Here is a 27,551-nt window from a genome sequence, read left to right as displayed (position 1 = left end):
GGATCCTGGAGGTATTCCAGAAGAAGAGGGCTCCCAGGCTTTGTATGAGACGTGATGATGGAAGGGGTGCTGATGGAGTACACCCATGTGCCTATCTGGCATTTAGGCAGTGTCTGGCCCCGTTGTCCTTTGCTCGAGGCTGGCCGAGGAGCAGTGCGGAAGCCTGGTACCTCAGAGCTTCAGCCCCTGGTCCAACTGCTCCTCCTCACCCCTCGTTTTGCCACAAGGTGCTGGCAGGTAGCAGTACCAGACAAGCTTATGGCAAGCTGCACGGAAAGGGCGTGGTGTTTATGGCACAGACAGGGCAAATGTTGGAATGGCTTCGCTGGGCCTGAAGGGTTTATGGGGCCGAGGTGATCCCCAGAGCCATCACCGGCGAGCAGTGCCGATGGGACTGGTGGATTGTGGACAGGTGATCCAGGCCGAGCACTCCCTGCTGCGCTCCTGGGGAGCTGTCTGGCAAGGGAATGTAGATGAGATCACTGACCCCAAATTTCTGTGAAGGGCTTTCTTACCATCCTGTTGGCTGACTTTTGACTTCTTAAAGAGCTGAGATGAGGAGCCTTGACTCTTCATCGAACTATGTGAGCCATTGATCAGCAGAAGTGAAGTCTCATGGTTGAAGTCATCACGTTTAGATGTGCAAGGAAGGTTTGCCCGTGGTCGTGCATGTTGCAGCTTCCCGTGCTGCTGTAGCCAGGGGTACCCGCTGGCAGGGTGACCCTTGGGAAATGCTGGCATGTGTGGGACCAGCACTTGTGGCCCAGCAGATGTTGTGCTGCTCGTCTGTGGAGACCAGGACATCTGCCCCGGATGGATCCAGGTTAGACGGAGTCCTTCCTGTTGTTTCTCCCTGTGTTTGCTGCAATCCACCCTGCAGTAGGCTGGGCTCAGGGTTTTCAAAGGCCAGCTGCCCCACCACCCGGGAATCATCAGTACTTTCTCTCCAGCAGGTGCCCCTGAGCAGACCTTTTGTGTTTTCTCACCCCTCGTCTGTGCAGAACCAGTCCCAAAGTCATGTATGGAGCGTTTTATTAGCTCTGTCCACAATAAAATTTTCTATGCCTTTTGCTAAATGTTTTCCTCCTTTCTGGAGTCATTCACCATGTTCATCTGCCTGCCTGATGGTCCCCGGGGTCTTTGGTCCACCTTTCCCATAAGGATGTCCCAGCCAGGCTAAGCACCTTAACCTGGGGGGGGGTGACAGCGTTCCCCTCTCCATAGGGCCCTATGGACATTAGACAGGAGGCACATAGAGTCCTGCAGGCTTCCCCTCAAGGAGCAAAAACCTGTTTTTTTGTGGGCCAAATGCTGCAAAGTGCAATTCCGTGACCCTGGATTGCAGCAACTGGGTGCTAAGGGAAGAGCCAGGCCCCGGCAGGATGGGCTCCCAGTGCTTCCAGTGCTGCGTATGGGCTCTGGTCTCCTGAAAGTCCCAGGTGGCATCCCACAGGATTGTGTGTACGTCTGATGTGGTTGATTTGGGCTGGGTTTTGTGGTTTTGCCACAACCACTGTAAGGGAGGGATATTGAAGATGCGTATTAGGCACCCAGGAGTGGAAGTAGTGGCACTGAGATGCCTTTAGTTCCTGGGAGAAGTGGTGTATCGTAGGATGAACCCCCAGAAATGCCACCCAGTGCCTCAGTTGCTTTTTCTTTCAACACACGGGACCCTTGCTTTGGGTGCCACTCGTGGTGTCCCACAAAGACCCGCAGGCTTTCCATGGAAGGCAGCGGCTCCCATCCAGGACGTCTCCCACCCAGCTCCCTCCTTCCCCCGGGCTGAGCTCATTTCTGTCCCGTGGGGCCCCCAGCATGGACAAGCTGTGAGCTGGGGTGCAGGAGGCGCTTCTGCCGCCCCCGCAGGTCCAGTGCCCTGGCCTGGCTGTTCCCACCACGAGACTCTGCGGCTTTTTATCAGGAATATGCAAGGCGTTTGCAAGAGGGTGACAGCTTCTGGAGCCCTTCCCAGCGCGGGGTTATAAATCTTGCTGGCTGTCAACCTGCCGGTGGCTCCGCCGGCCTTACAATGCGATCCTTTCTGTGCTTGCTTTCATCTTCAGGCGCGGCTCGCTTTCTTAGTCCTCCCTTTGAAGCCAGGGTGACCTTCCTGAAGGAGTCATCTTCGATTGTGACATTTTTGGAGTCCATTCTGCTTTGGTGACCTGCCTCGAGTCGCGGGGGGAGGTGCAGAGCCCTGCCCCTCCCCATCCCCGTGCTGTGCATCGCAGCTGGGACCCCCGGCCCCCTGCCCACCCGCTGCATCTCGCCACGCTCACGCCGCTGCTCGGACACAGCTAAGCCCTGCTAATGCCTTCTGGACTCGCCGTTGCCGAGGTGACCGTATACATATTGCACAACCGCCGAAACACTTCCCTCTGTTTTGTAGCAACTTGCTCTATAGGAGCAGTGTTCCCACATAACCTCATCCCGCCCCAGTTGCTGCGGAGCCAGCGACTCATTCCTGCACTCCCTGATGAAACGAGATAACTCCGCTGAGCCGGCGGTGCCCAGCCCCGTGGGAGGTGAGGAGGACGCATGGGTGTGCGTCCCGGCACGTGTGCGCGCTCCGACCTGCGCCCACAGCACCCTGCGGCCACTGCAGCACGCCAGGGCTGCATGCCGAGGTGGAAGCACGGGTGACCCCAGTCCTGTTTGCTGGGGTTAGACACGGTCCTAGCGGAGGCAAGCCTGGCAGCTGGCTTGCTGCATCCCTGTGATGCTGACCACGAGCCCCAGCACGTCTGGGATGAGTGCTGGAGTTGCACAGCTCATTGAGTGCCTGGGAAAATCATGATCCTTTCTGGATATCCCCAAAAGAGGAAGGTCCCTGGGGGCCCAAGCATGAACCCACATCAGTGCTCCTCCCTCAGTCGTGCCACAGGACCTGCGTGACCTCCTCCGCGGCTCCTGTCCCTGCCATGGGCTCTGGACCAAGCCCCAGCCTCCTCCTGCGCTTCCTTTTCCGGGCTGCCGCAGGAGCAACAGGAGCCAGCCAAGGACCTGGCTGCCGTGGCCACTTCGGCGTGCTCCATCCCGACGGGGCTGTCACGGTGACAACAAATGCACAACAAACCCCAGCCCTTAGAAACCGAAACCTGACCTGCTCAACCCGCCCATGGGACGGCAGCCGTGGGGCAATGCGTCCCTCCGGGCTTGGTGCCCCTCTCCTGGCGCTCACCCAGCTCTCCAGATGTGCCTCCCCTTGGGGACACAGATATTCCATCCCTTGGGGATCCAGATGTGCCTCCCCTCAGGGCTCCAGATGTGCTGCCCCAGGGCCAGCCATGAGCACCGTCCTCGATATGTGACAGCCCCAGTGACTGTCCTCTCCTTGAGGCATGCAGCGGCTCTTCTGAGCTGTCCTTGCAGGTATTTAGAAGCTGCCTGGAGACGGTCCTTGGTGGCCCTGGTGGACCAGAGGGCCTCGAATCCCTTCCCACCTCCACCACGCTGTGACCCTGTGATGCCAGGACAGGTCAGAGGCTGCTCAGTGACCACTGTCCCCCGGTGTGAACTGTGGCAGGGCCTTACCCTGCGGGATGGGGCATGGAGCAGACCACAAATTCATGGGGTTAGCTCATGGCGTGCTTGGCTTTGCAGTAAAAGTATTGGACTTTTTTCCTATTCTCCAAGCAGGAAAAAAAACAAAACAAAACAAAACAAAACAATCAAAACAAATGCACAAACAAACAAACAAACAGAGATGAACAAGAAAAGCCCAATTTCCTCCTAACAGCCAGTCTGCATCTTTGAGCATGTAAAAGCTTCCCTGCAGCCTCTGAAATCTGGGCTGAGGGGATGGGGTGTGCAGAGGTGTCTTGGTGCTGAACTGCATCTCCTGGGGCCTCCTGAAGCTGCCCAGGAACCCGGTGCCCACCCCAATCACAGGCGAATCTGCCTGGGCTTGGGCTCGGGCTGTGGCACAGCAGCTCCTGCCAGAGGATGGCAGGGTGACTGGGGACCAAGCCCCACGAGCAAGGACAGCAGCAGCACCCACACAACCTTCTTCCCCCCCCCCCCAAGCTGAGCAAACCCTGCCCAGCCAAGGAGGAAAAGAAAGCGGCTGGATTCAACGAATCAGGGGCTCCTCTGCACAGCAGCAGCCTGAGACCTCGTCTGGAAGCCTTGGAAATAGCAAACGCCTCTCCAGGTGCCCTGTTCCAGTGCAACAACCAGAGGCAGAAGCTCAAGCACGAAAGCAGGGTAGGTGATCCAGCAGGGCTATCTGCCTGGAGCCGTGGCAATACGCGGTGCTTTGACAAACGCAGATGGAAAAGGGAGAAAAACGGACAGGATCTTTGGAGGCTGTGATACTGAGGGAGGTTTTCACACTAACAAGCCCTTTTGTGGAGCGGAGGATGGAGGGATGGAGAACAGAGGGCAGAGGGATAGAGGATGGAGGATGAAGGACGGAGGGATATAGGACGGAGGGATGAAGGATGGAGGGATGGAAGGTGGAGGATGAAGGACGGAGGGATGGAGGACGGAGAGCAGAGAGATGGAGGATGAAGGGTGGAGGGATGGAGGGCGGAGGGATGGAGGACAGAGGATGGAGGACGCAGGGATGGAGCCGCTGCGACGCTGCCCCTAAAGCCACGAGGGGTCTCTGGGTGCACGAGCAGCGCCGGGCCCCCCCGGGGCAGCTCCTCCGCGGGGTCCCCCCGCTCCTCCCGGCTCCCCCCGACGAGCACCGGGCCGGGCGGGGTGCGGCGGCCGCTTCCCGTGCGGGGCGGGCGGGAGGGGGCGGCCCCGGCGGCGCAGGCGGGCGCGTCCCGGGGCCCCTCCCGCCGCCGGGGGCCGGCGCGGCGCCAGCCCGGGGCCTTAAACAGCGGCGGCGGCGGCGCCCCGCGCCCAGAGCGCGGCGCCGGGAGGTGAGTGCGGGACCGGGGCCGGGGCCGGGGCCGGGGCCGGGGCGGGCGGGGGCGCCGAGCAGCGCAGCTCCGGGGCAGGGACCCCCCCCCCAAAAAAATTGTCTGCACCCCAAAAGGGCCTGGGACCCCCCAAAAGGGGTCTGGGGCCGCGTCCACCCAGGGGCCTGCCCCCACCCCCGGGCCCCCCCGGTGCTCCCCCGGTGCCGCCGGGACGCGGCGGGGCCGCGATGCTGCCCCCCCCCGGGGGGGCCCTGCCCTTAGCGACGGTCGCCAGGCGGCACCGCCCTGCCCTTATCAACGGTCGCTAGGGGCACAAACCCTCCCTAGCAACTGTCGCTAGGGCACACAACCCCTCCTTAGCAACGGTTGCTAGAGGCACAACATCTCCCGTAGCAACGGTTGCTGGCGGCACAGCCTCTCCCTAGCGACAGGCAGCAGGCGCTGGGCGGGGGGATGCGGAGCGGCCCCGGGGCTGGGTGCGGGCAGCGGGGCGGCCCGGGGCCGTTCCCCCGGCGGTGGATGCTCGGCCTCGGCACCCCCCAGGGCTGACGGCCCCACTCGGGAGCTTTCAGAGCCCCGAGGGCTGTTGGTAACCGTGACAGTGTCGGAGGCACGGGTTTGGGCAGAGCCCTGTGGCTGCCGCCCCCCCCTGCCCTTGGCTGGGTGGTAACGGGGCCCCTCTGCCCCTCACCCCGCAGCCCCATGGCCGGGAGCACGGAGATGGCGTCCCTGGAAGAGAGCTTCCGCAAGTTCGCCATCTACGGCGACACCAAGGCCACCGGGCAAGAGATGAATGGGAAGAACTGGGCCAAGCTGTGCAAAGACTGCAAAGTCACCGACGGCAAAAGCGTCACCGGCACCGACGTGGACATTGTCTTCTCCAAGGTGAAGTAAGTGACCTGATTTTGGGGTCTCCAGCCTTGCAGCCTGGGGCTGTGGTCCTCACGGAGGTGCAGTCCTCCCCAGGCCATCCATCACGGTGCAGCAGGTGCTGCCCTGGGGCGTCCTGCCTTCAGAGCCGCTTTTGAAGGACCTGGAAATAAATTAGTGCAGATTTTTGGGGGGGGAGGCTCAGATTTTGATGTCACTCGGGTGTCAAAGTGGGCTGCCAGCTGGGCATCTCGCAGTACGGGAGCGGGGAAGGATGCTCGGGGCTGTCCCGTGGGATGTAGCACGGCCCTGAGCTGGGTGACCAGGGACCTGAGCAGAGGCACCGGGGCTGATTTTGGGAACACAGTGACAGCCGATGCTGCACCAGGGTGGGGAAGCTGCTCCCTCCCCACCCGCTGTCCGGACACCCCCTGGTTCCCTGGTGCAAACCAAGAGGGCTCTGAGCACCCAGGTGTGTTCAGTGGCCAAGGGGGAGACAAGGACGCAGCAGGGGAGCTCTGTGCTCCTGCCACCAGCACCCAAGTCCCAGTTATATTGGGCACCAGGGACTTCGACAGCATGGGGCTGTGCAGCTCCTGGGGCTCAGCACCAGGCATCCCTGGCCTGACCCGTGCAGTCCGGCTGCATTTCAGGGGAGGCTGAGGAACCCCAGGCTGGTGGAAGAGAAATTCAGGGTCTCCCTGGTGCCACGCAGCCCCTTGCAGCTGGATCAGCAGCGCTGTTTGTAGGCGCGACGTGAGGAAGTGCTTAGGGCATCCCGGTTTGGTGCTTGCAGGGGGAAGACAGCTCGTGTCATCAACTACGAGGAGTTCAAGAAGGCCCTGGAGGAGCTGGCCCAGAAGAGGTTTAAGGACAAGAGCAAAGAGGAGGCGTTCGAAGCCATCTGCCAGCTGGTGGCAGGGAAGGAGCCCATTAATGTGGGCGTCACGGTGAGTGCCAGCAGGAGCAGGAGGGCAGGTCAGGATGGGAGGACGGGGCTCTGCCCACGGGCAAACGTTTTCTGGGAGCCCCATGGCCCTGGGTCTGGGGCAGCGCAGGGTCCCCGTGGACATCGGGAGCTCGCGTGGGGACAGGGATGGTGTCTGATTCCCTGTGCCCCTCTCCCCACCGCAGAAAGCCAAGACCGTGGGTGCTGTGGAGAGGCTGACGGACACCTCCAAGTACACAGGCTCCCACAAGGAGCGCTTCGACGAGACGGGCAAGGGCAAGGGGAAGAGCGGGCGGGAGAACATCGTGGACAACAGCGGCTACGTCAGTGCCTACAAGAACGCGGGCACCTACGACGCCAAAGTGAAGAAGTAGGGACGGCTGCCCCTGGCGCCCACCGCCCCGGTCCCTGCGCGCCGGCCTTCGGCCATGTCAGCCTCGGGACGTTCCCGCGTGCCGTGGGGCCCGGGAGGCTGCGCTGGGGCCGGCCCCAGGCTGGCGGGATGTCGGATGCGATTGGGAAGTGGCCGGGCTCTGCCCCAGCGCCACGTCCGTCCCTTGTGCTGTGACCCCCCTGCCCCTGCTGCTGCGCTGCTCCTCGGGGTGCCCCGCTGGCACCGACACCTTCCCTACCTCAGCCCCGGCCCCGGGGCACCCTCCCTGCCAGTCCCAGCGGGGACCGCAGCCTGTCCCCAACCCGGCAGCCCTGCTGGGGACCTGCCTTCCCCCCCGCTGACACCACAGCCTTCGCTTTCCTTCACCCCCACAGGGGTGCTCATGGCCCGGAGCCGCTGGGCTGCTCCTGGGATGGGGCTGGCCCAGGGGACCTGGCCCGCGCCCTGCTCCGTGCTCCCCAGCCACAACCAAAGGTCCCCAAGTCCCCAGATTTTCACCCACGTGGGCTCCCACTGCCTTCAAGAAGCCTGAACCAAGGGGTGCTGCAGCCCCGCGCTGTGACCCGGCTCTGCAATAAAGCCCCCTCCGCACTGACGCCTCGGCTCTGGTTGTGTTCGGCGACAGCCCGTCTGTCCATCTGTCCGTCCGCCTGCCCGCCTGCTGCTGCCGGGTGGCTTGGCTGGCCCCGGGGCTCGATTCCTGGCTGGCCCCGAGTTGCCTGAGCAACTGCAGGCACAAACACAGAGCCTGGCTCCGGCTCCCGCTCTGTTTGCAACCAAACACGCGGGTTCCTGGTAACGTTCCCTGGGAACCGGCCGCGCTCGGGGCTTGGGCGGGTGCTCGGGGCTGGGCGCTGCCACCCCCAGCACCCGTGGCTGCGGGATCGCGGCTGCCTGAGCCACCGGGGACGTGCCTGGGGTGTGTGTGGGGCTCTTGGTCCCACTCACTGCTCGGCTCCCTGCCAGCTCCGTCCTTCTGCATCCCATTCAGCTGCTTTTCAAAGCGCAGGCGGAGTGGGAGGCTGGCTGGCTGCTGCTGGGCTCCTCTCAGCATGGCTGCCCGGCTCTGTGATGGACTGGGGGTGTTTGTTCCTCCTTTGAGCAGGCCAGAGGGATGGTGGGGCTCCCAGTGCCCCAAAACGCTCCTCGCTATCCCCCTTCCTAGGGGCTTTGTCCCTTTGCTGACCCCATTGCCCAGCTGCAAAAAGGAGGTGCGAAATTCCCGGGGCCGGGCTGAGCTGCATTCCCTGGGGATCCGCACTGAGTGCCACCCCAGTCCCCTGGCACACAGCTGGAGGATTTGGTGAAGAAGAACATTTTGTGATGAGGTAAGCGGTCTGGCCTCGTGGGACTGATCCAGGACAAGAGCTGGTGGTGGAGCAAGGGGGGAGGACCTCTGTTGGGAGGCTCTGGGTGCTGTGGGACCCCGGGGACACCGGAGAGGTGCCCTCAGGGCTGCACCACAGCAGGTTGGAGACCAAGGTGCCCAAGGTGTTCAGGTGCCCAAGCTCTTCTCCCCTCCCCTCCTTGGCTGTGCATGACAGGGGGTTTGGAGGTCAGGACGGATGCACAGCATCCCTCACCCTGCCCCTCTCAGCACACTGGGGCTGGGGATGCCCAAGGCTTTCTTGGGAGCAGGGCTGCTGGGCTCCTGGGCACTGAACAGCACGTCAACACGATCTGATCACAGCCTCTCCCCGAGGGGCAGAAGTGCTTCGTTTGCCCCAAACCCTAAAAGCTCAGTCACTGGCACAGGGATCTGACGTGCTTTTGATACTGGGAAATCAAGACCAGGAGGGGGATTCCTGGCTGGTCATAGGCTTGCAGCAGCTGTGCCGCCCCTGTGCCCACCAACAGAGCCGTGACACTGGTGGGCAGCAGTTGTTCCTTGCCCAGCAGCAGCTCAGCTGTCCACGTAGCAGCTGCTGAGCACCCACAGTCAGCAAGGAGGGTGGATGGGTCCTCGCTTACAGGAGCTAACCCCGTAAATTGGTCTGGAAGCCTGGGGAGCGGAGCCCTCACTGCTCAGCTGGTGGGCAGGGGCCGTGGGGCTTCACTGCCCCAGCCATGCCACTTGCTCCAACCCTGTGCAGAGGTGGCTTCTCTGCAGCTCCTGGTGGGGTCGCAGGGATCACACCGAGGTTGGCAGCTCCCACATGTGCCCCCAAACCTCTTGGCTTACGGGTGCTCCTTGCCGCCCCAGTGCCTCCGCATGTTCTCTGCTGCTTGCTCTCCAGATTACTCCAGACACTTCCCCCCCAGACATTTCCCCTCCAGACATCTCCGTGTTCCCAAGGAGGCTGCTCCAGTGTCTGCGAGGCTGGATGGGAACGGGGCTGGGTGGTGGGGACAGGGATGGCCCCACAGCCTGGCCGCCCCACCCAGCTGGAGGCACGGTCCTGCCAAACCAGCCCCAGGGGAATGAGTGTTGGAAAAGACACAGCCGGATCTAAGAGAGATCTGAAAAGAAGTCAGCCCTCCCCCAGAGTGATGAGAATGGCTTCCTGGGAACAACGAGATGCTGAGTTGGGTCTTCACCAAAACCAGAATGACTTTTAGATATGAGCACAGCGATCTCCTGGGAGAGCTGTTGGCTGAGTGTGAGTGTACAAGGCTCGCCCCATTCATCCTGCAGGAGGTGGTCATGGCCCTTCAGAAGAAGCCGTGTGAAATCTGCAGCCGTGACCTGCTCTATGGGCACGTCGTGCAGCCCCCATGCGCGGCCGCAGCTACGTGGAGCCACGGCCTCATGGAGAGAAGCAAAAGGACCATGTCTCAGACAACACCCCTCAAACACCAGTCTTTGTGACTGCTGCAGACAGGAAAAATCCGACCTGAAGCTATAAGGGGGAGGGAAATTAAAGGCTACAGGAGGAATGCATTCTGCTGAGAAATGAGCAAGGACTGAACAAAAAAAAACAGTCCCCGAGGGCGACACTCCTGATAGCTCCCAGCACGGCCTGGTGGGAGAAAGGATCAACAGCCCGGGACGTTCCTGCAGAGCTGGGAGGAGGCTCATGGTGGTGCTCATGACCATGAAACCCCCTGTGAGGAAGGAGGACTGCGGGTAAAGGATGGGCACTGCCAGACAAGGTGGGACGAGAGCACGATTGTCAATGGGATAGTCGACTTGGTGAGGAGTGGGCTGGCCAATGCTATTACGAGGCCCCAATCTAAAATCTGGGAAAGGTCCTGGTGATCAGGGAGATTTCCGGTTATTGTAAAGAGGCAAATGCCAAATCCAACTTCAGAAAGGGCAAGGAGGAGGATCTGGAGAACGACCCTTTATTCCCTCAGAAGGTGGTGGAGTAAATGCTCCTGGAAGCTATTTCTGGGCACATGGAGGACCCGAACAACCCCACTGCTTTCTACAACAAAGCAGCCGGCTGGGTGGACAACGGGAGACAAGGGGATGTTCATCTGGACTTTGGCAAGGCCTTTGGCTTGGTTTCCTCCAGGAGAGACAGGGACTGGATGTTGGATGGAGAACTGGTTGGGCCACCAGGCTCAGACTGAGCAGCAGTATGAAGGCCAACTGATGCTGGTGGTTCATGTTCCTCAGGGATCAACTGTAGGACTGACACCATTTAACACCTTATAATGAGCTGGTGGGGTCTCAGCAGGTGTGCGCGTGATGCCAAATGGATGATAGAGGTCAATCTGCTGCAGATGGGACCAGAGAGGCCTCAGCAAGCCTTGGGCTGCAGGGAACCTCCTGGAGCTGAGCAAGGTAAGGGCAGCGTCCACCCCTTGGGTTGGGGGGACAGATGGGGGGACAGAGAGGTGACGGGGTCAGCAGGTGCCCTGCAGCAAGCTGGGTTAGTGAGGGGGTCCCCTGGGCACAGGGGCTCTGGCTGCTCTCCCTGTGAAGCCCGAAGGGGTGTCAGTGTGGTGCTGAGACAGCAGAGATCCCAAATGTTGGGTGCAGGCCTGCTTTCTCTGATGGAAAGTGACAGAGCCTCTGCAAAAGGCTCGCAGCCGTTTCCCCCACGTTAATGAATCTGCGCTGGCCAAGCGTTTGCTCTGAGGCTGGCTCCACACCAGGTCAAGAAAGACGCTCCAGAGCCAGCACGTAATTCCCTTGCAGTGGAGGAGCCAGCGGGCGGAAGGTGTCCCAGCCAGGATTTACGTTGCTTGCATTGATCGAGGCCGCAGGCACCAAAGCCCTTTTCTCCTTTCCATTTGCTCCTTCCCCTTGGCCCCGGTCCCTGCATCCCACGCCTCAGACCTCGCACCCCTCTGTGCTGCCACAAGCACCCAGCGGCTGCCTCCTCCCAGCTGAACCGCAGCCTGGAGCGGTTATTTATGAATGTAGCTGTGAAACATGTTCGTGACAACCCAGAGGAGAAAATATGGGATAGTAAGAGCGAATCCACAGGCTGCCATTAGCAGCATCCCAGGAAGAATCGCTGGGGGTGGAGGAAAGAAGAAAAAAGAGGGGGCAAAGTCTTCTCTTCAGGGCAGCAGGGGCACGATGAAGAATATACGGAGTCCTCTAATTCCTAGTCTTCAGTACAGGTAGTTTTGTAGCTGCTAACCCCAAGGGCTAATTAACGGTTTTATTCCTTGTTAATTTATCTTCTGTCTCTTTATGCAAGCTCATTTTTGGCTCTTTCCCATCTCATGCTCAAATTAACTCGAGACTCTTCCTGGCGTGCAGCAGGCAGGTCCCTGGGCTATGAGGCCCTGCTGCATGCCCCAGCTCTTCGTTTCCAGAGGGAAAAGCCCCTCTGTAGGGTGGGGATGCAGTGGCTTTCCTCTCTGCAGCTCTGCAAGGCAAATCCTATCCGCAGGTTGCGTTTGGTTTACCCAGGCACCCTTCGCAGAAACGTCCAACAATCCAAATAATTTTTTCCAGCACCACCAGCAATACCCAGTACATATGGCACCACCCATGGATGTTCTCAGGTTTAACTCAGGATTAAAAAAAAAATAAATGCCTTGTGTAAGTGATCTTCCTGCTTTAATGGGCATCAGGAGCTGGGCTGCGTGTCAACAAGAAAGGCAAGGAAAGACAAGATCTTCCTCTCCAAAGAACTCCTTAAAAACTTGCTTTATGGTGGCCTAATACAGAAGGAGAAACAATCCATAGGTCTTCTATTTAGCAGAAGAAGCTAGAAAGTTAGAAAGACTCTAGCTGGAAATAAGGCACAACTTTTTATAGACTATGCTAATTTTAATCACTGGCTGAGCTACCAAGGGAAGCAACAGAACCTGCTTTTCTTTGTGGCCATTTCACCAAAACTGATTGTCATTTATAAAGAGACCATGTGCTTTTGGTTTGACAGCACCCCAGCATACATAGGAATGACCTTCTTCACTGGGGGATCCAGTGGATTCCTTTGGGAAGCAAAGATCCAGTGGGTAACGTGGCTAATGATGGGAAGCTTATGATTTAAATTAAATGAAGTCAGCCTGTGTTTGATCTGAAGCCTTCCTGGGTTCCTTGCTAGGGCGTCATTAAGTTCATGTAAATAAATCAGAAACTGAGGCCAAGAGAAATTATCAGTGTCTGGCAGCAAGACATAAGCTACTCCCTCTCCGTAAATTTCCAGGCCTCTTGGCACCACTGAAGCCCTGTGGGAATGCCAGAGTGAGCTCTGTCCTGGAAAATTTGCGTGCTGCTTTGATGAACTGCACAGCAGAGGTAGCAGGAGGTTACAGCATGAACACAGCTCCGAAGCCTTGCCTCGCTGCAGAGCTGCTTCGGGTATGAGGCAAACGCTTGATGGAAGCAGTCTGAGAGCTCGTCAGTCGCTACGGGCACAGAAGTGACGGTGGTCCTGCTCCGGTCCCCCTGCACAGGGTGGTTGTGGCCCAACAGCAACATCCCTGGCTGCAACCTGCACCGGCCTGCTGGCCCCGGCGCTGCTCTGCGAGACTTCCTCCAGCTACACAGAGCAACCACAAGGCATTCGTCAGATGCTGCTTGACACGCACAGCTAAAACGTGCTGCTACTCACTTTACCTGCCTGGGAATGCAGTGGTTGTACCAGTGACTTGTTGGCTGACAATTGTTCTGGGCTGCCCAATCCACAGACCAGGGCGCAGCTGGCACAGAAGAGTTTCTGCATTCATCACAGCTTTGCTTTAGTCTCCTACCGCTCTTCAGTCTTCAGTTTTGTGAGGTTTCTATTTCCCTTGGTTGAAAGGAGCTCGGGTTTTGACTCAGACACACCCTCTCTGTACTATCACATTTACTGTCTAAAATTGTTTGGATTTTTTTTTTTTCCAGCTATGCTGACCCCACTGGTGGTACCTGCCCCTGTGTGTGCCTGAAGCAGCCCCTCGAACACGTACAGCAGCTTCTGTAGGAGTCTGCTTCTGGGTCTGGGCTTCTTCTGGAAATGAGATACAAGTCCCTACTAATTGTGAGTGACCCTGGATAACTTTAGGGAAATGTCTGCTAATTATTTTGCTTCTACTGAGCCTGGTATTCACTTTTTATAGATGCAAAAACAGTATTGTCCTGGAAATGCCTCATCAGACTGTGCAGCAAGAAAAAGAGTGCGGTTTAAACTACAGCCCCACACCGATGGAAAGGGTAATGCTAGCCAGGTGGGACGTTACCAAAACAGGACCTTACATTTCTTCAGTACAAGCTATTTCTCTGCCACAAGGTCGCTTCCCTAGAGAGTTTCTAGGCTGATCTAAAATCACCTGGGGCCATGCCTGTGCTAAAAGGGCTTCTCACTTTTAACAGCAAGTTGTGTGCCTGGGACTAGGGGTCTGGCTCCTCTGAGAGTTCATTTTTCTCTGGGACGAATGATTTGGCCAGAGATACTGATGAGGAATGATCATCCTCAAGGACATAGGTTCAGACCCAGAAGAGTGAGGCAGCGTTTGCCAATAAGCCCAGCAAGACCTTGCCCTTTGTCCCTGTGTAGGAGGAGCACAAGGAAGAACTTACAGCTGCTGCTGTTTCACGAAATGCTGCTCTTCTGTGTGGCAGCTTGCACTGGAATACACTTGAAGAGGAATGCAGTAAAAAAAAAAAAAAAGTGCATGCACTTGGACATGCATGTGAACTGCGGGTGGTGGCAATGCAGGACAGGGCTCACTCCACCCTCACTGAGCATCCCTCTGCTGAGTGCACTGCGCTCAGTGCAGATCCTTGGCCTCACGCCAGGCAAAACAGCTTCCTTGTCTAGTTGTACCTGCCCTGCCTTCCTCGGTACTTTTCCATTTCACTGTGAGACTGACAGACAATGTGTTCCAACAGTAAATTGTGTTCAGACAAGATTCAGAAAACAGCTTGTATCCTGGTGGGTCAATGACTTCCTCAGAGGCATAAATCTAAACCTAGGACTAGGACTTCAAGTGTTTGCAGTCAGTGCCCTGAGATACTGGTTTGAATATCAATGTGACAAGCAATACTTCATCGCCAGCTACACGTTGCCAGCACTATGCTGGAATATTGATTCAGTACCATTTTAGAGTGAATTGAATTAACTAAATTACCATCCTCCCAGCACAGCACGAGCTCAGATAAAATTTTATTATACAGGAGTCATCCCCACTTTTTGTTAATGTAATAAACGTGGCAGAAGAAGACAGGGGAAGATAGGAGCAGGAAGATGCTGAGAAATTGACCAAAGCAAGGATTAGATTCACCAGCTTTAAATGCAGCAAGAGATTTCATACAATCTAAAAATGAACACAATCCATATTTAATGTCTGTTTTGTTCCCTTTACAGAGGACAACTGCATAATTGCTCTGAACTCCAGTACTGACTAGAGCTGTATGCTGATGGTGCCGACGCAGTTCTTTCTAGTGGGGATGATGTCTTGTGATTGGTGCATTTCTCAGAAGGAAGAGGTGTTTTGTGAACAGTGTGACTGTTTCCTTTGCTCAGCTGTTGCAGCAGGAAGTTGTTTATGGACACTAAAGACCTGGGAAAGATTGTGGCAGAAAAAAGATTAAAATGGTGAGCATGCATTCATTCAGTAGAGGGAACCTGCTACGACTAGGAACATTTTTCCAAAACTGGTATACTGATTTCCATTTATTCAAATTCACAAACAAAAAGCTGAAATTTGTACTTAAAGCTCTGTGTTTCAAGACAATCACAACCACAGCTATGACTCATTTCAAGATTTCGTGCCTAACTGGCTTACAATGATTTATAACCGACAGCAACCATTCAAACTGTGTCGTAGAGATTGGTAGCATGTGCTAAAACAGCTGGAAGCCAACTAGCAGAGTACTATGATTGCAAAAGACAAAGACTCTGGTCTGCAATTTTGACCAGTGACACTTTTTCTAAAAAAAGCAGTTTCAGCACACGCAGAATATCCCTGATTTTCCACTCATTGAACTGGCACTTTCATATCTTGGCTTAAAAGTCTGTAACCTCAGAATAGCTTGCTCATGTGTCAAAGCCCTGAATTTGTGGATTTGCCACCAGTGCAGGGGTACTACGATAAGCACACGTGAACTAGGAGTGGAGGAGTTCTGCTGGGACACAGGTGCCACCTCCTGTTGTGACACAGCTTGTTCCGTACCTGAGGCAAGCCCCTACCTCTGGCTCTCCTGCAGAAGAGCCACCATATCCTGGAGTCCGGTAAGTTGTTTCACTTCCAGTCTTAGGAATTCCACCTGGGAACTCAGCTGGTCGTTTTTCCAAAGCAACTCATCTTAAGGAAACACAGTGAGAAGTCTGAGCAAAATCACCAAAAGCTTGTAAACACATTTTTAACAAAAGTAATTGCTGATGCTAATACATAACAGAATAAGTTGTTATGAGCAATATTAATAACAGCCACAGTTATTATTACTATCTCTTTTGTTCAAACCCTAAATTGAACCTGTTCTAGGCACATTTTTGGATCAAAACTTTTTTGATGTACTGCTGTACTGAGCATGCCTCTAACAGGAAGGGCTGCTCTGAGAGACAATGGGGATTGTGGGATCCAGGGGCTGGGGGTTACATGAAACAAAACTCACCACAGCAGCCTGTGAAGGGTTGTGGTCCTTTGTTACACAAAGCCTTTAAAACTCAGGGCTGAAGGACTGGCTAAAACGCATCCTGCAGCGACCCTGCAGCATCCAGGGCACAGAACTGTATGGCTGCTGCTACGGGGCAGCTCAGAACAGATGCTTAAACTTGTGAGGCTATCTCCGATTACACAGCAGCTGTTACCATGTATACTGGCCACTAAAGTGCTGGACAAATGGAGATTAAGGCTTGGACCACTGTCAGTTTTTCTGTAGGGCTAGGGCAGACTGAAAATATCAGAAAACCATCTTCAGTTTGTGGGGAAGCTTGTGCTGGTCTGTCAGCAGTCAAGGAATCCATCCAATGATGTTAGTGTTTCCTTGTTACATTACAGTAATCTTGTTCTTATTGCACAGTGTATAAAAGCTCCTAGAAAAGGCACACATGGCATAGCTGGTACTGGCGTAAGGCATGAATGGTTGCATTGTGACCGTTCTTGCGAGCCTCGTAAGGCCACATCAGCCACCATTTACTTGATGTACCATAGTCCAGGTGGCTATAAATGAATCCTTCCACTTCTAAAAGAATAGCTTGTACAGCTGCTAAGGAGAAGACCCCAGTTTCATTCCTTACTCTTTGTAATCATTGTGAGCTTACCTGGAAGCAGAAAAAAAAAGTAATTTGAACAGTCACATTGCTCACAATAAATTAAAGCTAAGTCGTTTGGCCCTACCGTACATGGACGCTTGGTTTCTTTGGATGTGATAACCAGAAGCAGCAGTGTGATCCATCTTGTGCAACATGGAAGCTGAGACATGGCTTTCCACCAGCCCTTTTCCTTGCTGCTGCAGCAGGTATTCCAGTTGTGACAAGATAAACAACAACAAAAGACAAAACCAAATCAATACAATACAAGAAAACAACAAAGGGTTGCTGAATCAAATTAGTGTTAAGAGAAATGAAGCCCTCTTCTGCAGTTTTGCCAGTACCTGGTAAGTTCCTAGAAGCCTTTCCAGTGACACTGCTGAGCCCTCTGAAGAGCGATAATGACAATGAGTGTAACACGGCATGAATTTAAGCGAACCCTTATGTCGCTGCTTTGAAGTATTTGTTTGGAACACACTAAAGAAAAAAGCCACTTTCAAAGCATAGGTGTACAAGAATAACCTAAACAAACAGTAACATCTGAAACACAAAAAGATATCCAGGCATTTTGGCAGGGAGCTTAGGTGATGTCAGAAAACAAATCTAAACAGAAATGTTTCTATGGATTTCTTTTTTCTTTTTTTTTTTTTTTGAGAACTAATTGGAAACAGATTTTAGGTTTGGATTTAAACATATCCTTGCAGCATCTGCAATGCTATCCCCGTGCTATGTGTTTTAGTCTCAAGGAGTACAAGTTTGAGGCTGTGGAGCAAAGGAAGGAAAAACCTGGCATCCTCCTGCTCACGTTATTGCCACGGGTTTAGCTGGTGATCTTGAGAAAGTCATTTGACATGGCTGTCCTGTTTTTTCCTGAGATTTTTAGTCAGTAGACATCAAAGTAAATTAAAAAATCGAAAGAAAGTCCTACCCTTTGAGCTCTCCTCTTTCTGCCCTCATAAATTAGCATCTTTTGCCCTACTGGGACAGAGCTTTGAGAACAATGAAGAGCTCAGCATAGGTTAACATCACAACGGGATGAGCCGGGGCTCTTCTCCAGGTGGACCGCGCAGATCTTGAACTCCCAGTAGGATAGGGATCTTACTGAACCCCGTCATCTCATTTGCTGTCTCAGTGTGTTAGAGTAAGATCCACTGAGAAAGACAGACCAGTCTTCCACTGGATCAAGACATTAATTCATTTTGTTGCATCTCACGGCCACGCGTTTCTTAAATCCAACCTGAGGAAGGGAGCAGGAGCACTGCTAGAGGCAGCCTAGTGGACCAGGACTCATCCTGTCTGTGACAGGCTGCGATAAGATCATATGGAGTAAAACTAACCCACAGCTGAAATACATGTGCAACATCTGGGAAATGCAGTAATTTGAGCAACTATGGCACTTGGCCCTGCATGGAGGATGATAAGCTAAAACTGTTGCTAGAAGTCTTGCTGTGGAGTAGACAGACTCACATCTTTTCTGGGTTGGACATGAGACAAAAATCAGTAGAAACAGGCCTGCGGAGGCAGGATGATGAATGTTTGTTTGCTTGTTTTCCTGGGAACCAGAAGAAGCCAGTATGCAGCCAAACAGCTCCTCTCCGTGGCAGCTGCCCGACCAGCACAGACACTGTTAGATAAATAATGCTAGAAATGGGTGCAAGATCTGGAAAGAATTACAAACAGGATGAGCAAGAAGGTGTTGGTTGATCCCAGCACCTGTGAGAAGAAAAGGCTTCTGACCTGCCTTGCTAAGGACAAGAGGACTACTGTGTGCTTTCCGCCCTTATTCACCCCAGCCTCAAGGGGAAAACGTATCAGGACTTCACTGCTATCTCAGAAAAACTAGAGCAAGCCCAAAGCCCTAACTAGAGCCACTCAGAGATTTTCAAACAAAAGTCTTGCCAGGAGGTATCAGTTCACTGAACTGGAGATACTTGCAACCAAAATATTTGAGTCTCAACAAACTTCTACTACGAAAAAGGTCAGGGAGAGCAGAGACCTTGTGGGGAACCTCTGCTGCCCTGGCTCAAGGCAGGCGTTAAGGAAGTGCTCTTATTTCAAGGTGCCACAAATTTGATACTTCCCAGAAGAATCAGCCTGTTGATCCCAAATATAAAGAGCAATCAGAATGCATGACTGGAAATCCTACTGGAAGATGTCTTTTCTCGATGTAATTAAATCAGGTGATTAATCCTTTCACAATTTCATTATTACAAGGAAGTTAAACTCATTAAAAAGTTCGTGATAAGGTCATTTTGTTACTGAATTTCCATTAGTACACTGACAAAGAAAGAGAACTTAAACCACCTACCGCAGCAGAATCCGTTCTATCGAATTGTTCAGTATATTTAAGCTGAGTCCTTTGGACTTTGGGATTGTTTCTAGCTAAGACTGAAGAGGAGTGTCCAGCTGTCAGATGAGCATCCTGCTGTGGAGCAGTACAAGCCACAAGATGGAAAAGCAAGTTTTGGGCAGGAACTACAGAGATACAAAAAGATTTCAACAAAAATCTAAAAACTATGGTGTTTTCATACATAACATTCTGCTAAGGAAAGAGTAGAACACGGTCCCAGAATATCAGACTTGCAGTCAATAACAACAAAAAAAAAAAAGTAAAGAGGTATGGTGAAATACATTCCTGACTTTAAACACAGATTGAGAGAAAGCAGAAAAATGTTTAAGATGAAGTGTTTGCATCTATATGAAAAGCTTACCAAGAAAATTCTTGTTAACCAGGAGAGATCCAGGCCCGTTCCAGTGACAATCCACCAGCTTCAGGAGCTGCTGGAGGACACCTGTAACCTTGGACTCTTTTTCACTTCCAGTGGCACTCTGACCTTCTGTGACAGCAGTATCATTACTTAGCTCACTGGAAGACTAATGAGAAAAAGGCAAAGCTATTTACTTTCTCAGCTAATGTCTGCAGTACATCTGCTAGCACCTCCTGCCTTAGCTGGACACACTTAACAGGTGTTTATGCACGTACTTTTCCAACTGGGCACAAACAAATTAGAGGCACAGGATGAAGCTGAGTTTATGTGAAAGCATACACAAATGATCTCCAGTGAACCTGCATTTTGTACAGTTTTTCAGTAGTGTACTGAAAGCGTACTTTTTTTCACTCCCTGTGCAGTAACATCACGCTGAAAATTCATGTTCTCTGTCCTGAAACCCCTTTTTCAGAATCACTGTTGTCCCTAGGCTCTGTCAGAGATAGACAGCCTCTCCCACTGCATGTGCCTTCAGTTCCAGTAGCAAAGTGGGTGCCTGTTATTATAATTAATGGCAGTGACATTTATATAGTTCATTATCACACTTTTATATTTCTTTTCAACATCCTATGGCACTGAAAACAAACTGAAGACATACATGGACAAATGGACAAAATTGTCTCTGCAGCCAACTGAATGGTAAATGCAAAGTTAGTGATGATGCAACACAGGATTTGTCCCAGGGCTTTGCGTGTGAATGGGACGAACAGGACACAAAAGAGAGTCCATACAAGCCAAGAGCTAAAGGACAGGTGCTCAGAGGCTTGTATAATATATAGCGCGATAAAGGGATGGAGCAAATGGTTATGTAAAATGTCTGCCTGTATTGCTCTGAAGCATAAACAGTTTAATATTGAAGAGACCACCTCATCAGGCCCATTTGATGCTTGTCCTATACTCCTGCCTGTTATTCCTGTACTGAACACAGGAAATGACCTGTATAAATGAAGACATCTCCCCTTAACTTGGGATACCGAGAGACAGAAAACCTACTGTCTCATTCTTACTTCACTGTGAAAAAATGGTTCTTGTTATAATTCTCTCTGCTCTTCAGTGGTTAATGTTCGATCGTTGATGCTTGCGCAGGCCCCCCACTATGTGCTGCTGTAGCAGCCTAAAGGCTCCTAACTTATGTCAGCCTGCAGTAGCTGGGGGGAGGATGAACAGTGAAGGCAGCAGAGACACTAGGGAACTACTTTGTTCATTGTGGCTTCTCTACTTCACATGCACACAGAAAAATAAGATGCACATCTCACCACAGTGGCTGTAAATCACTGCAGATTGAGAGTGCTCTTTGGTGATATCCTAAGGTCAGTTAGAGGTGCTCAGGACAACTGTACAGACTGCTTGCTGAAAAGTTGTCACAGTACTGCCAACACTGGCTCTACAAAGTTAAACTGCTTTTAGACTGCTAGAGCAGCAGTGGATGGTTTTAGATGGTTTTGTGCTACTGGCTTTTGAAGATGCAGAAGCTATTTCGTATTATCTGTACAGAACATTTTTATACTAGGAGATTTCCATTAGCATCTCAATTTACACGTATGTATTTGTGAAGAACAACAACGACAAGTAATACAATACTTGCCTCCTTGTGAGAGTCTTTGAAGCAAAGATTAGGAGACACTGGGGAATGCAGGGTCTCAGTTTGCTTATATTCCGCTCTAGCTGGGCTGGAAGACCTGCGAGCTGCAGGTTCTCTGACCTTCTGAGGTACTGAAGATACCATGGCTGGTTTCATCATTATGGACTTCAAGTTCTCCAGTAACACTTCAGCTGATAATGAAGTTGCATCTCTGAAGCCTGCAGATAAAGTAGAAAAACGACTGGGTAGTAGAGCAGAGCTATGGATTAGAGGCATGCAGGTATTCAGACCTGTGGGAAAGAGAAGAGCAAAGCAGATACACTTTCTCTAATGTTTTATCCTTGTCTCCTCTATGAAGTGACTGACACAGCAGCAGTTTGACTATAAAGGACCATGTCTTCACAAAGGACATCAAGACACACATTTTCAAAAGTATATAGGGGATTATACCTTTTAAACACCAATGTCTTATTGATTTCAGCATAAACTAGTCATCCAAATGCCATCAAGGATCTGGGTTTTTGACAGTGCGTCAATAAACTGGATAGAAGTGTGCATTTCACTTAGAAGATTACTAAAATTCATCTATTGACCACAGATTTTGGAAATGAAATACATGAAAACAACTTCATAATAGTCTGAGATTAAGAAAGAAGAAGCCTCTCACAGGTACTATATTTTATTTTTTTTTACCTGACTTGATGTTTAAAGGATTTCCGTGTTTAATTTCTGTCTCAGTGAGCTGTGTGAGTGTACTGCCGCTGGCAGTCTGCGAAGACGTATTCATTTCTGTAGGAAGCCTCCCACCATAATCCCTGTGGCCCTCGATTTTCTTGCCACTCTGAGGTTTCTGGACAAGGTGCCCGTGCTGAGGAGAAGAGGTCACAGAGACGTGGTAAAAATCATCAAAATTGCTTAGCCTGGCATCTCTGGATGACTTATTTGTGTTATTTACATTTGTGTCACTCAAATTCAATCTCTTTGTAGAATATATATCCTGGCTAAGTTCACAGATGCTAGACTTCTGAATTGTGTCCGTCTCTGGGGAGGAGCTGAAAGTTTTACTATCTGAGAAGACCACATGCGGACCTCCTGCTCTCATTTTCCCTGAGGAGCACAGGGATGAACGCAGTTGTGAGCATGATGATGGGTCTGGAAAGAAGTAAAAACATTACAGCGTGAAGAATAAAACTAAAAACTGCAACACAGTCACATAAAGCATATTTTGACTTGTGTTTTCCTTCCAACCCTAGATAAGAGAAAGAAACTAGACCTCTTAATAACACCTGTATCCACAGTACGACTTCTGCTGCTGCTGTATCCTGCTGCTAAGATTCAGTACAACAAAATGAACACTCAATAGACTGCCAAAACCACACACATTTTAGGGTTTTAGGATTGCTGGAATCAGTGTAGAAAAGTCATTTCAGTATGTCAATACGTCATATGCAGAAAGGGAACACTCGATTTGCCACCATTAGGCAGAAATTCACTTGGAAAATTCAATCTGAGTTAGACTTCAGTGCAGAAATTGGTAAAACACATTAAGTTAGCTCCTTGTGGCTTGATATGCATTAGAAGAGAAATCACTAGAAGCAGTGAGAATGTTTTTTCAGGTGAGATTAAAAAAAAAAAAGAAAGAAAGAGTTGGTCTGACCATGGAGATAACACATGATAACAAAGATAGGTCCTTTCCCTAGCAGTAAAATCTCCCCAGCATGGGACAGGCAGGCGGACCTCTGTCCTTTCCAAATCTCCATGAGCTTCCATTCTACTATCTGCGAGAGCAACCCCAGACAGCACAGTTACCCACCAGGATTCAAGACTTCCCTAAGCTTTAGGTTCCTTCGATGCTTTATCTCCTTTTTGTTTGTATTTTCCAAGTGACTATTCTTCGGAATACAACAAGAATGAGAAATCCCACCAGTCTAGTTTGGGATCAAACCCCAAGTGAGCACAGATGCATTCTCTAAAGATTTACAGTGCGAAATATTTAGCTAAATATCGGTAAAGCTCATAGCATAGGCACTGTTTAAACACAGAATCTGTCTGATAGCAAAGCTTTTAAAGTGTGAATGGATCAAACTGGAGAGAACAATATTGACCATCCAGCCTCCTGTATAACCCAGGGCACAGGACTACCCTGAATTAACCATACACAAAAAATCCAGCCTTGACTAAAATATTCTCAGTGTCAAAATCTTGCTGTATTGATTATACAACAAAAAGTACCAGTTTTTGTGCCGACATCATTAGATACTGAAGACATCCTTCTGCTTACTGCGTGGCTCTTCATTATATTCTCCCTAGAGCAGCAACATAAAATAGTTGATTTAATGGAATTTTAAGTGGAGTCAGGTATAAAACATGAGTCAGAGCAGCAGAAGCTGGTGGATAACACAATTAGACTCTTTACTTCCACATTGTACCATGGCGCATGAGAAAACAGATGAAGACACATCATGCTTGGATGTACAACCCCCAAAATTAAGACAAATGTTAAACTTCAAAGCAACTGCTACACAAAACCAAACTTCTCTTTGTCACTCTACCTTCTGAACTGAATAACGGTTGTTTTGAACATAAAAGAGTGGCTGGTCCCTCAGCAGTAAACAGAACTAGGTTTGGCTGACTTGATCCTACCTTGTTCACAGTTAAGCTAATGGAGAAATTTTGACCCCACTGTGACTCCCAATTTTTCATGAAATCAGTGGGTGTCAAGAACGAGTACAAGCAATAAATAAAAGCGGATATATTAAATAATTATTAATACAATTATATATAATCAAACATCATATAAAGTTATAATAAAATATTTATAAAATATTTGTTTATAGATTGTATAATTAATTATCCTTGTGTTCTATTTTTCAGAAAAAAACTTTCCTCTTTTCCACCTTATGCTAAAATATAGTCTGGCAGCCCTTCCTTCACCCTCCCTGGAACATCTGTCTTCTAAAAGCATCCAACAGTGTTTCATTATAGTTGTCACTTTTCTGCAGGCAAGCCTACCAGGAGAGGACAACAGAGAAACTGGCAACCCTGAAATCAAAAACCTGATACACAAAATCTGCCTCAGTAGCAGCTTCCACAGGCTAAATTGCTACCTGGAAAGATATTTAAAAAGTTGTCTTCATGACAGCTGAGACTTCCAGTAATAATACACAGACCTGGTAACAAGTGAACCTAAAAACATATGAGACATATATTCCTACTGCTGAGGTGTGGCACAGTCCCAGAACAGGGTTATTGTTTCATACATTTACTTATATATTAGCATTTAATTATTTATTAACTTCTGTTTATTAATTTATCAATAGTTATTAATAATCCAAAATGATTTTTTAATGTTGTCTGCCATTGTTTAGCATTAGTGAAAACAATTACATTAAAAGCCTTGAAAAAAGTCACAGATTGATTTTTTTTTGTTTGCTTGCTGAATTGGTATGAACTGTTAAAATGATGGTGATATGAACATTTCCAACCTATCTGTTTTTCAGTTACTTTTCACATTTGTGAAGCAGCAGCTGTTTAAATTGCATTTCTAATAACTTACCAGCTTTGTGCACACAGGTGTAACCCGTGAGATCAGCTCATTTTCCCAGCATACGCCCAGACCAGGTGAGAAGATGGATGCTGCAGTGGAAGACGTGGGTTTCTTTGTCTCACCAGTCTCTGAATTCACTTTGTTGTCTTTCATCTGGATTTCTAGAACATGATTCATTCAGCTGAAAAGTAAGGTGAGCTACTCTGAGTTCTTCCTGGTAGCTTAGAGTGGGGTCTTTATCTAAAGCCCTTCTTAAAATTCTTCCCCCCCCCTGTTTTTTTGTGAAAACTAAAAATATTGTGGGTTAATGATGATTAGTCAGGTAATGAGATGTTGTATTCTAATTTTTTTATTTTTATTCCTCACCCTTACTTCTCACCTTCTTTCTATTTTATCTAAGAGAAATGACATGAACAGAATGTGATTAACAAAATCTATCAAATTACCGTTGTGATAATCTGTTTTTAAGATAAATCAGCACCGTGCCTCTTCCAACGGGGTGCAGGAGGCTCTTACAGGGAACCTCACAGCTGAGCTCCCTTGTCCGGTGGTGGTCACAGAGGTCAGAAAAACATCAAATGCTGGTAAAATACGCCCTGAAGTCGCTCGTGACAACTGATTTTAAAACAAAGCCTCTCCAGAGCACACACGTCTTAATATTAGAAGATTAGCATGCAGTTTGTAACTACACTAGTGAATTTAAATGGGATGTGATCACCAGGTGTAGAAACACTAACAGTGTCTAAGGAGATAGGCTTTCACTGGCTTAAATAAAACTGAGGGTCCTTGTTCCTGAATCACTTCTCAATTTGGAATGTGTAATGCCACTGGGGAAAAACACCACCACCACAAAGTGATGTTAGAATCACTATTTTCCACAATAATCGAGGAAATGGAAAAGAAACTGAGGTGCACCTCTGTATAGATAACAGCCTTTTATTTTACAGACTTGTCCTAGTGTCTTTTGTAATCAGCTGTCTCATTTTTTGGGTCAGATAACACAAAACTATTTTGTGAACCTGCTGAACCGAGGCAGCCCCTGGGAGCAGCAGCAGCAACCTGTTCTGGCTCTTCACCTTTTAACCCATCTTCGCAGCCGCAACTGAGCGTGTTTGATCAGAGACCGCCAAGGGTAAAACAGGAATCCCTCTGGGGTCCCTTTATATTTAGGGTGGTCTTTTTATCGTGCTTTATAGTACAAGGAGTACTTTAGAGTTCTTTGCCTGCACGTATCTTGTGGTTAGCAACGGTAGCAGCAACAGGATTACGGCTCCCTTTTTGCTGAGGAGCACCGAGAGCTGGTGTCCCACAGACGGGGCACCCCTGCAGCCCTACACGCCCCCACTGCCAGCATTCCCGGCCCCATCTTTGCCGCACCAAGGCACAAGGGGGTATCGCTGGGCTCCAGGCCCCTCACGCCCCGACCCCCAGCCCCTCGGCGCCCCCGGCTCCCCCTCAGCGCCCGGCCGGTACCTGCCTCGAGCCCGGGGCACGGTGGCTCCCGACGCAGGCCTCGCCCGTTGCCCTCCCGGCCGTTGCCCGGCACCGCCGCCTGAGGCGCGGCCGCCATGGTAGGGGCAGGGCCGGGGGAGGCCCCGCTCCCCTCAGCCGGCCCCGGGGCTGCCTGTGGGGGGCCGGGGGCTCGGTCCTCGGCCCGCGGGCATCGGAGGCTGGCTGGAGGAAGCGGCCTGAGGGGGGCTGGCAGCGGGGAGGCGGTGTGCTGGTGAAAGATGGGGTGGGGAAAAAAAGTCCTATGGCAGCACCCCCAAATGGGTCACTTCTTGCTGGTTTAGTGAGCTCGATCGGCCTGAGGTCCCGGTGGCCATCAGAGCCCTCATGAGGGAGCTGGGAGCAGCTGCGTGCATGCTGTCTTCTGCTGCCCCTAAATGCTGGGAATGAGCCTTAGAAATACCCAGATTTTGGTCAGTTTTAAAAATTAGGTTTCATCTTGCTCGCTTGACCAGATTTTTCATGTTTTCTCTGCAAATATTTGTGTTGAACTTGCCAGGTGGCATCAGTGTTACGACGCTGATGAGAACACCTGTGAAAAAGCCGAGGCTAAGAGCACTTTGAGGCCAGCGTAGCTGTGGTTCCCCAGCATTGCCACGGTGACCACCAGCAGCACCTTCTTCACCTCAGTTTTGATTTGCAGCTCTCTCGCGAAGCTACGGTTCTTACGTTCATTAACAGTTATTTTTTTCCATCCTTTTCCAGATTTCCTTTTGACTCCCTGTCTGTAGCCACTTGAATGAGAAACAGCCTAAAAATACCACATATCTTCCCCCACTTGTTCCTGCTGCAAGAATCGCATCCTTCATTGTCAACACAAACACTGTCTCCTTGGCTTTTCAGACTAGCCACTGTGGCTAAGGAGCGCAGGCTGCTTTTGTTTTCAGGCTTGAATTGGCTTTTCTGTTTTAGTAAGCCACAGACTAATCCACATCTCAGTGTGATACAACAACAAGAAACAATTGGCCGCATACCAATAACTGTGTTTCCTTCCTGCTGCTTGGAGTAGTGTGGGAGGGTATACAAGCATTTATTTGTGTTTTATTACTGTCTTGTCATAACAAAATTACTGTAGCTTACTTAGCTGGAGTTGGTTCAAGCCCTAATACAAATTGTAGCAATCAAGAAATTTTCTGCCTGAAATGTAGTTCATTTTATTTGTAAATTTAAAGAAGACATGTGTCGTATTTCAGTTGTAGACCAGGTTGTTCTAAGGTTTAACTGTAAGAATTATATGATATAAAAGCATGCTATTTGTTAACTTTTCACAACCCTCGATCCGTATTAACTAAGGAATATGCATGCACAAATGAATAAGAATGTAATGCCCTTGGGCATTTGCCCCATACTTAATTTTTTGATGAGCTGCTTCAAAACATATGGTGTGGATGCTTCCACAGAAGGGAAATATAATGCAAAGTCCAATGGAGTTTTAAAATAAAATGGCCTTTTTTTTTTTTTCTTTCAGAATTCA

At 50.9% G+C, this 27,551-nt stretch overlaps 3 protein-coding genes and 1 long non-coding RNA gene across 12 annotated transcripts in view; 3 read left to right on the top strand and 1 right to left on the bottom strand.

Annotated features, from left to right (window-relative positions):
• Positions 1 to 4,055: 4,055 nt before the first annotated feature.
• Positions 4,056 to 7,682, top strand: TPPP3 (tubulin polymerization promoting protein family member 3). Of its 2 annotated transcripts, none has more exons than XM_083852005.1 (4): positions 4,056 to 4,206; positions 5,573 to 5,764; positions 6,541 to 6,694; positions 6,879 to 7,682. In XM_083852005.1, the coding sequence occupies exons 2-4, from the start codon at positions 5,577 to 5,579 to the stop codon at positions 7,065 to 7,067; spliced, it is 531 nt and encodes a 176-aa protein (XP_083708131.1). In that variant the 5' UTR covers positions 4,056 to 4,206; positions 5,573 to 5,576; the 3' UTR covers positions 7,068 to 7,682. The 2 variants fall into 2 exon arrangements, with proteins under 2 accessions (XP_083708131.1, XP_083708130.1); XM_083852004.1 differs by lacking the exon at positions 4,056 to 4,206 and adding an exon at positions 4,734 to 4,874.
• A 3,144-nt stretch (positions 7,683 to 10,826) lies between these two features.
• Positions 10,827 to 21,708, top strand: LOC310905567. The gene is made up of 5 exons (XR_014589138.1): positions 10,827 to 11,605; positions 13,323 to 13,458; positions 13,538 to 13,631; positions 14,785 to 15,651; positions 21,503 to 21,708. It is a non-coding gene; the product is annotated as an uncharacterized lncRNA (long non-coding RNA).
• LRRC36 (leucine rich repeat containing 36) lies at positions 13,653 to 27,471 on the bottom strand. Of its 8 annotated transcripts, XM_083851989.1 has the most exons (11): positions 26,042 to 27,458; positions 24,578 to 24,749; positions 23,254 to 23,327; positions 21,977 to 22,173; positions 21,715 to 21,889; positions 21,025 to 21,239; positions 19,383 to 19,545; positions 18,980 to 19,146; positions 16,760 to 16,871; positions 15,610 to 15,724; positions 13,654 to 14,980 (listed from the first exon to the last, which is right to left on the bottom strand). In XM_083851989.1, exons 3-11 carry the CDS (start codon positions 23,315 to 23,317, stop codon positions 14,779 to 14,781), a joined length of 1,410 nt encoding a protein of 469 aa, XP_083708115.1. In that variant the 5' UTR covers positions 23,318 to 23,327; positions 24,578 to 24,749; positions 26,042 to 27,458; the 3' UTR covers positions 13,654 to 14,778. The 8 variants fall into 8 exon arrangements, with proteins under 8 accessions (XP_083708116.1, XP_083708117.1, XP_083708115.1 ...); XM_083851990.1 differs by lacking the exon at positions 21,977 to 22,173 and having other exon boundaries at positions 13,653 to 14,980; positions 26,042 to 27,459; XM_083851984.1 differs by having other exon boundaries at positions 21,715 to 22,173; positions 26,042 to 27,462.
• Positions 24,741 to 27,551, top strand: part of KCTD19 (potassium channel tetramerization domain containing 19) — a gene marked incomplete at its 5' end in the record, with an annotated part of 24,030 nt that continues 21,219 nt past the window's right edge. Inside the window, 3 exons of the mRNA XM_083851515.1 lie at positions 24,741 to 24,761; positions 25,038 to 25,152; positions 25,564 to 25,700. Of these exons, the coding sequence (XP_083707641.1) occupies positions 24,741 to 24,761; positions 25,038 to 25,152; positions 25,564 to 25,700 (273 nt within the window). The remainder of the gene's footprint in view (positions 24,762 to 25,037; positions 25,153 to 25,563; positions 25,701 to 27,551) is intronic.

This window comes from Anser anser, assembly GCF_964211835.1.
Source record: "Anser anser genome assembly, chromosome: 11".
Taxonomy (NCBI): Eukaryota; Metazoa; Chordata; class Aves; order Anseriformes; family Anatidae; genus Anser; species Anser anser.
The sequence above is the reverse complement of the archived record's forward strand: the minus strand, read 5'-3'. Positions and strand labels throughout refer to the sequence as shown.

Bases quoted from the DNA above. Each gene is read 5' to 3' on its own strand.
- LRRC36 (XM_083851984.1), bottom strand. From the start codon at position 23,317: ATGAAGAGCCACGCAGTAAGCAGAAGGATGTCTTCAGTATCTAATGAT. The intron at 21,240-21,714 runs GTAAAAAAAAAT...CTTTATCTGCAG, and splicing joins TCCTTTAAACATCAAGTCAG to GCTTCAGAGATGCAACTTCA. The intron at 19,546-21,024 runs GCAAGTATTGTA...TTTTCTCATTAG, and splicing joins TCAAAGACTCTCACAAGGAG to TCTTCCAGTGAGCTAAGTAA.
- TPPP3 (XM_083852005.1), top strand. From the start codon at position 5,577: ATGGCCGGGAGCACGGAGATGGCGTCCCTGGAAGAGAGCTTCCGCAAG. The intron at 5,765-6,540 runs GTAAGTGACCTG...TGGTGCTTGCAG, and splicing joins ATTGTCTTCTCCAAGGTGAA to GGGGAAGACAGCTCGTGTCA. The intron at 6,695-6,878 runs GTGAGTGCCAGC...TCCCCACCGCAG, and splicing joins CCATTAATGTGGGCGTCACG to AAAGCCAAGACCGTGGGTGC.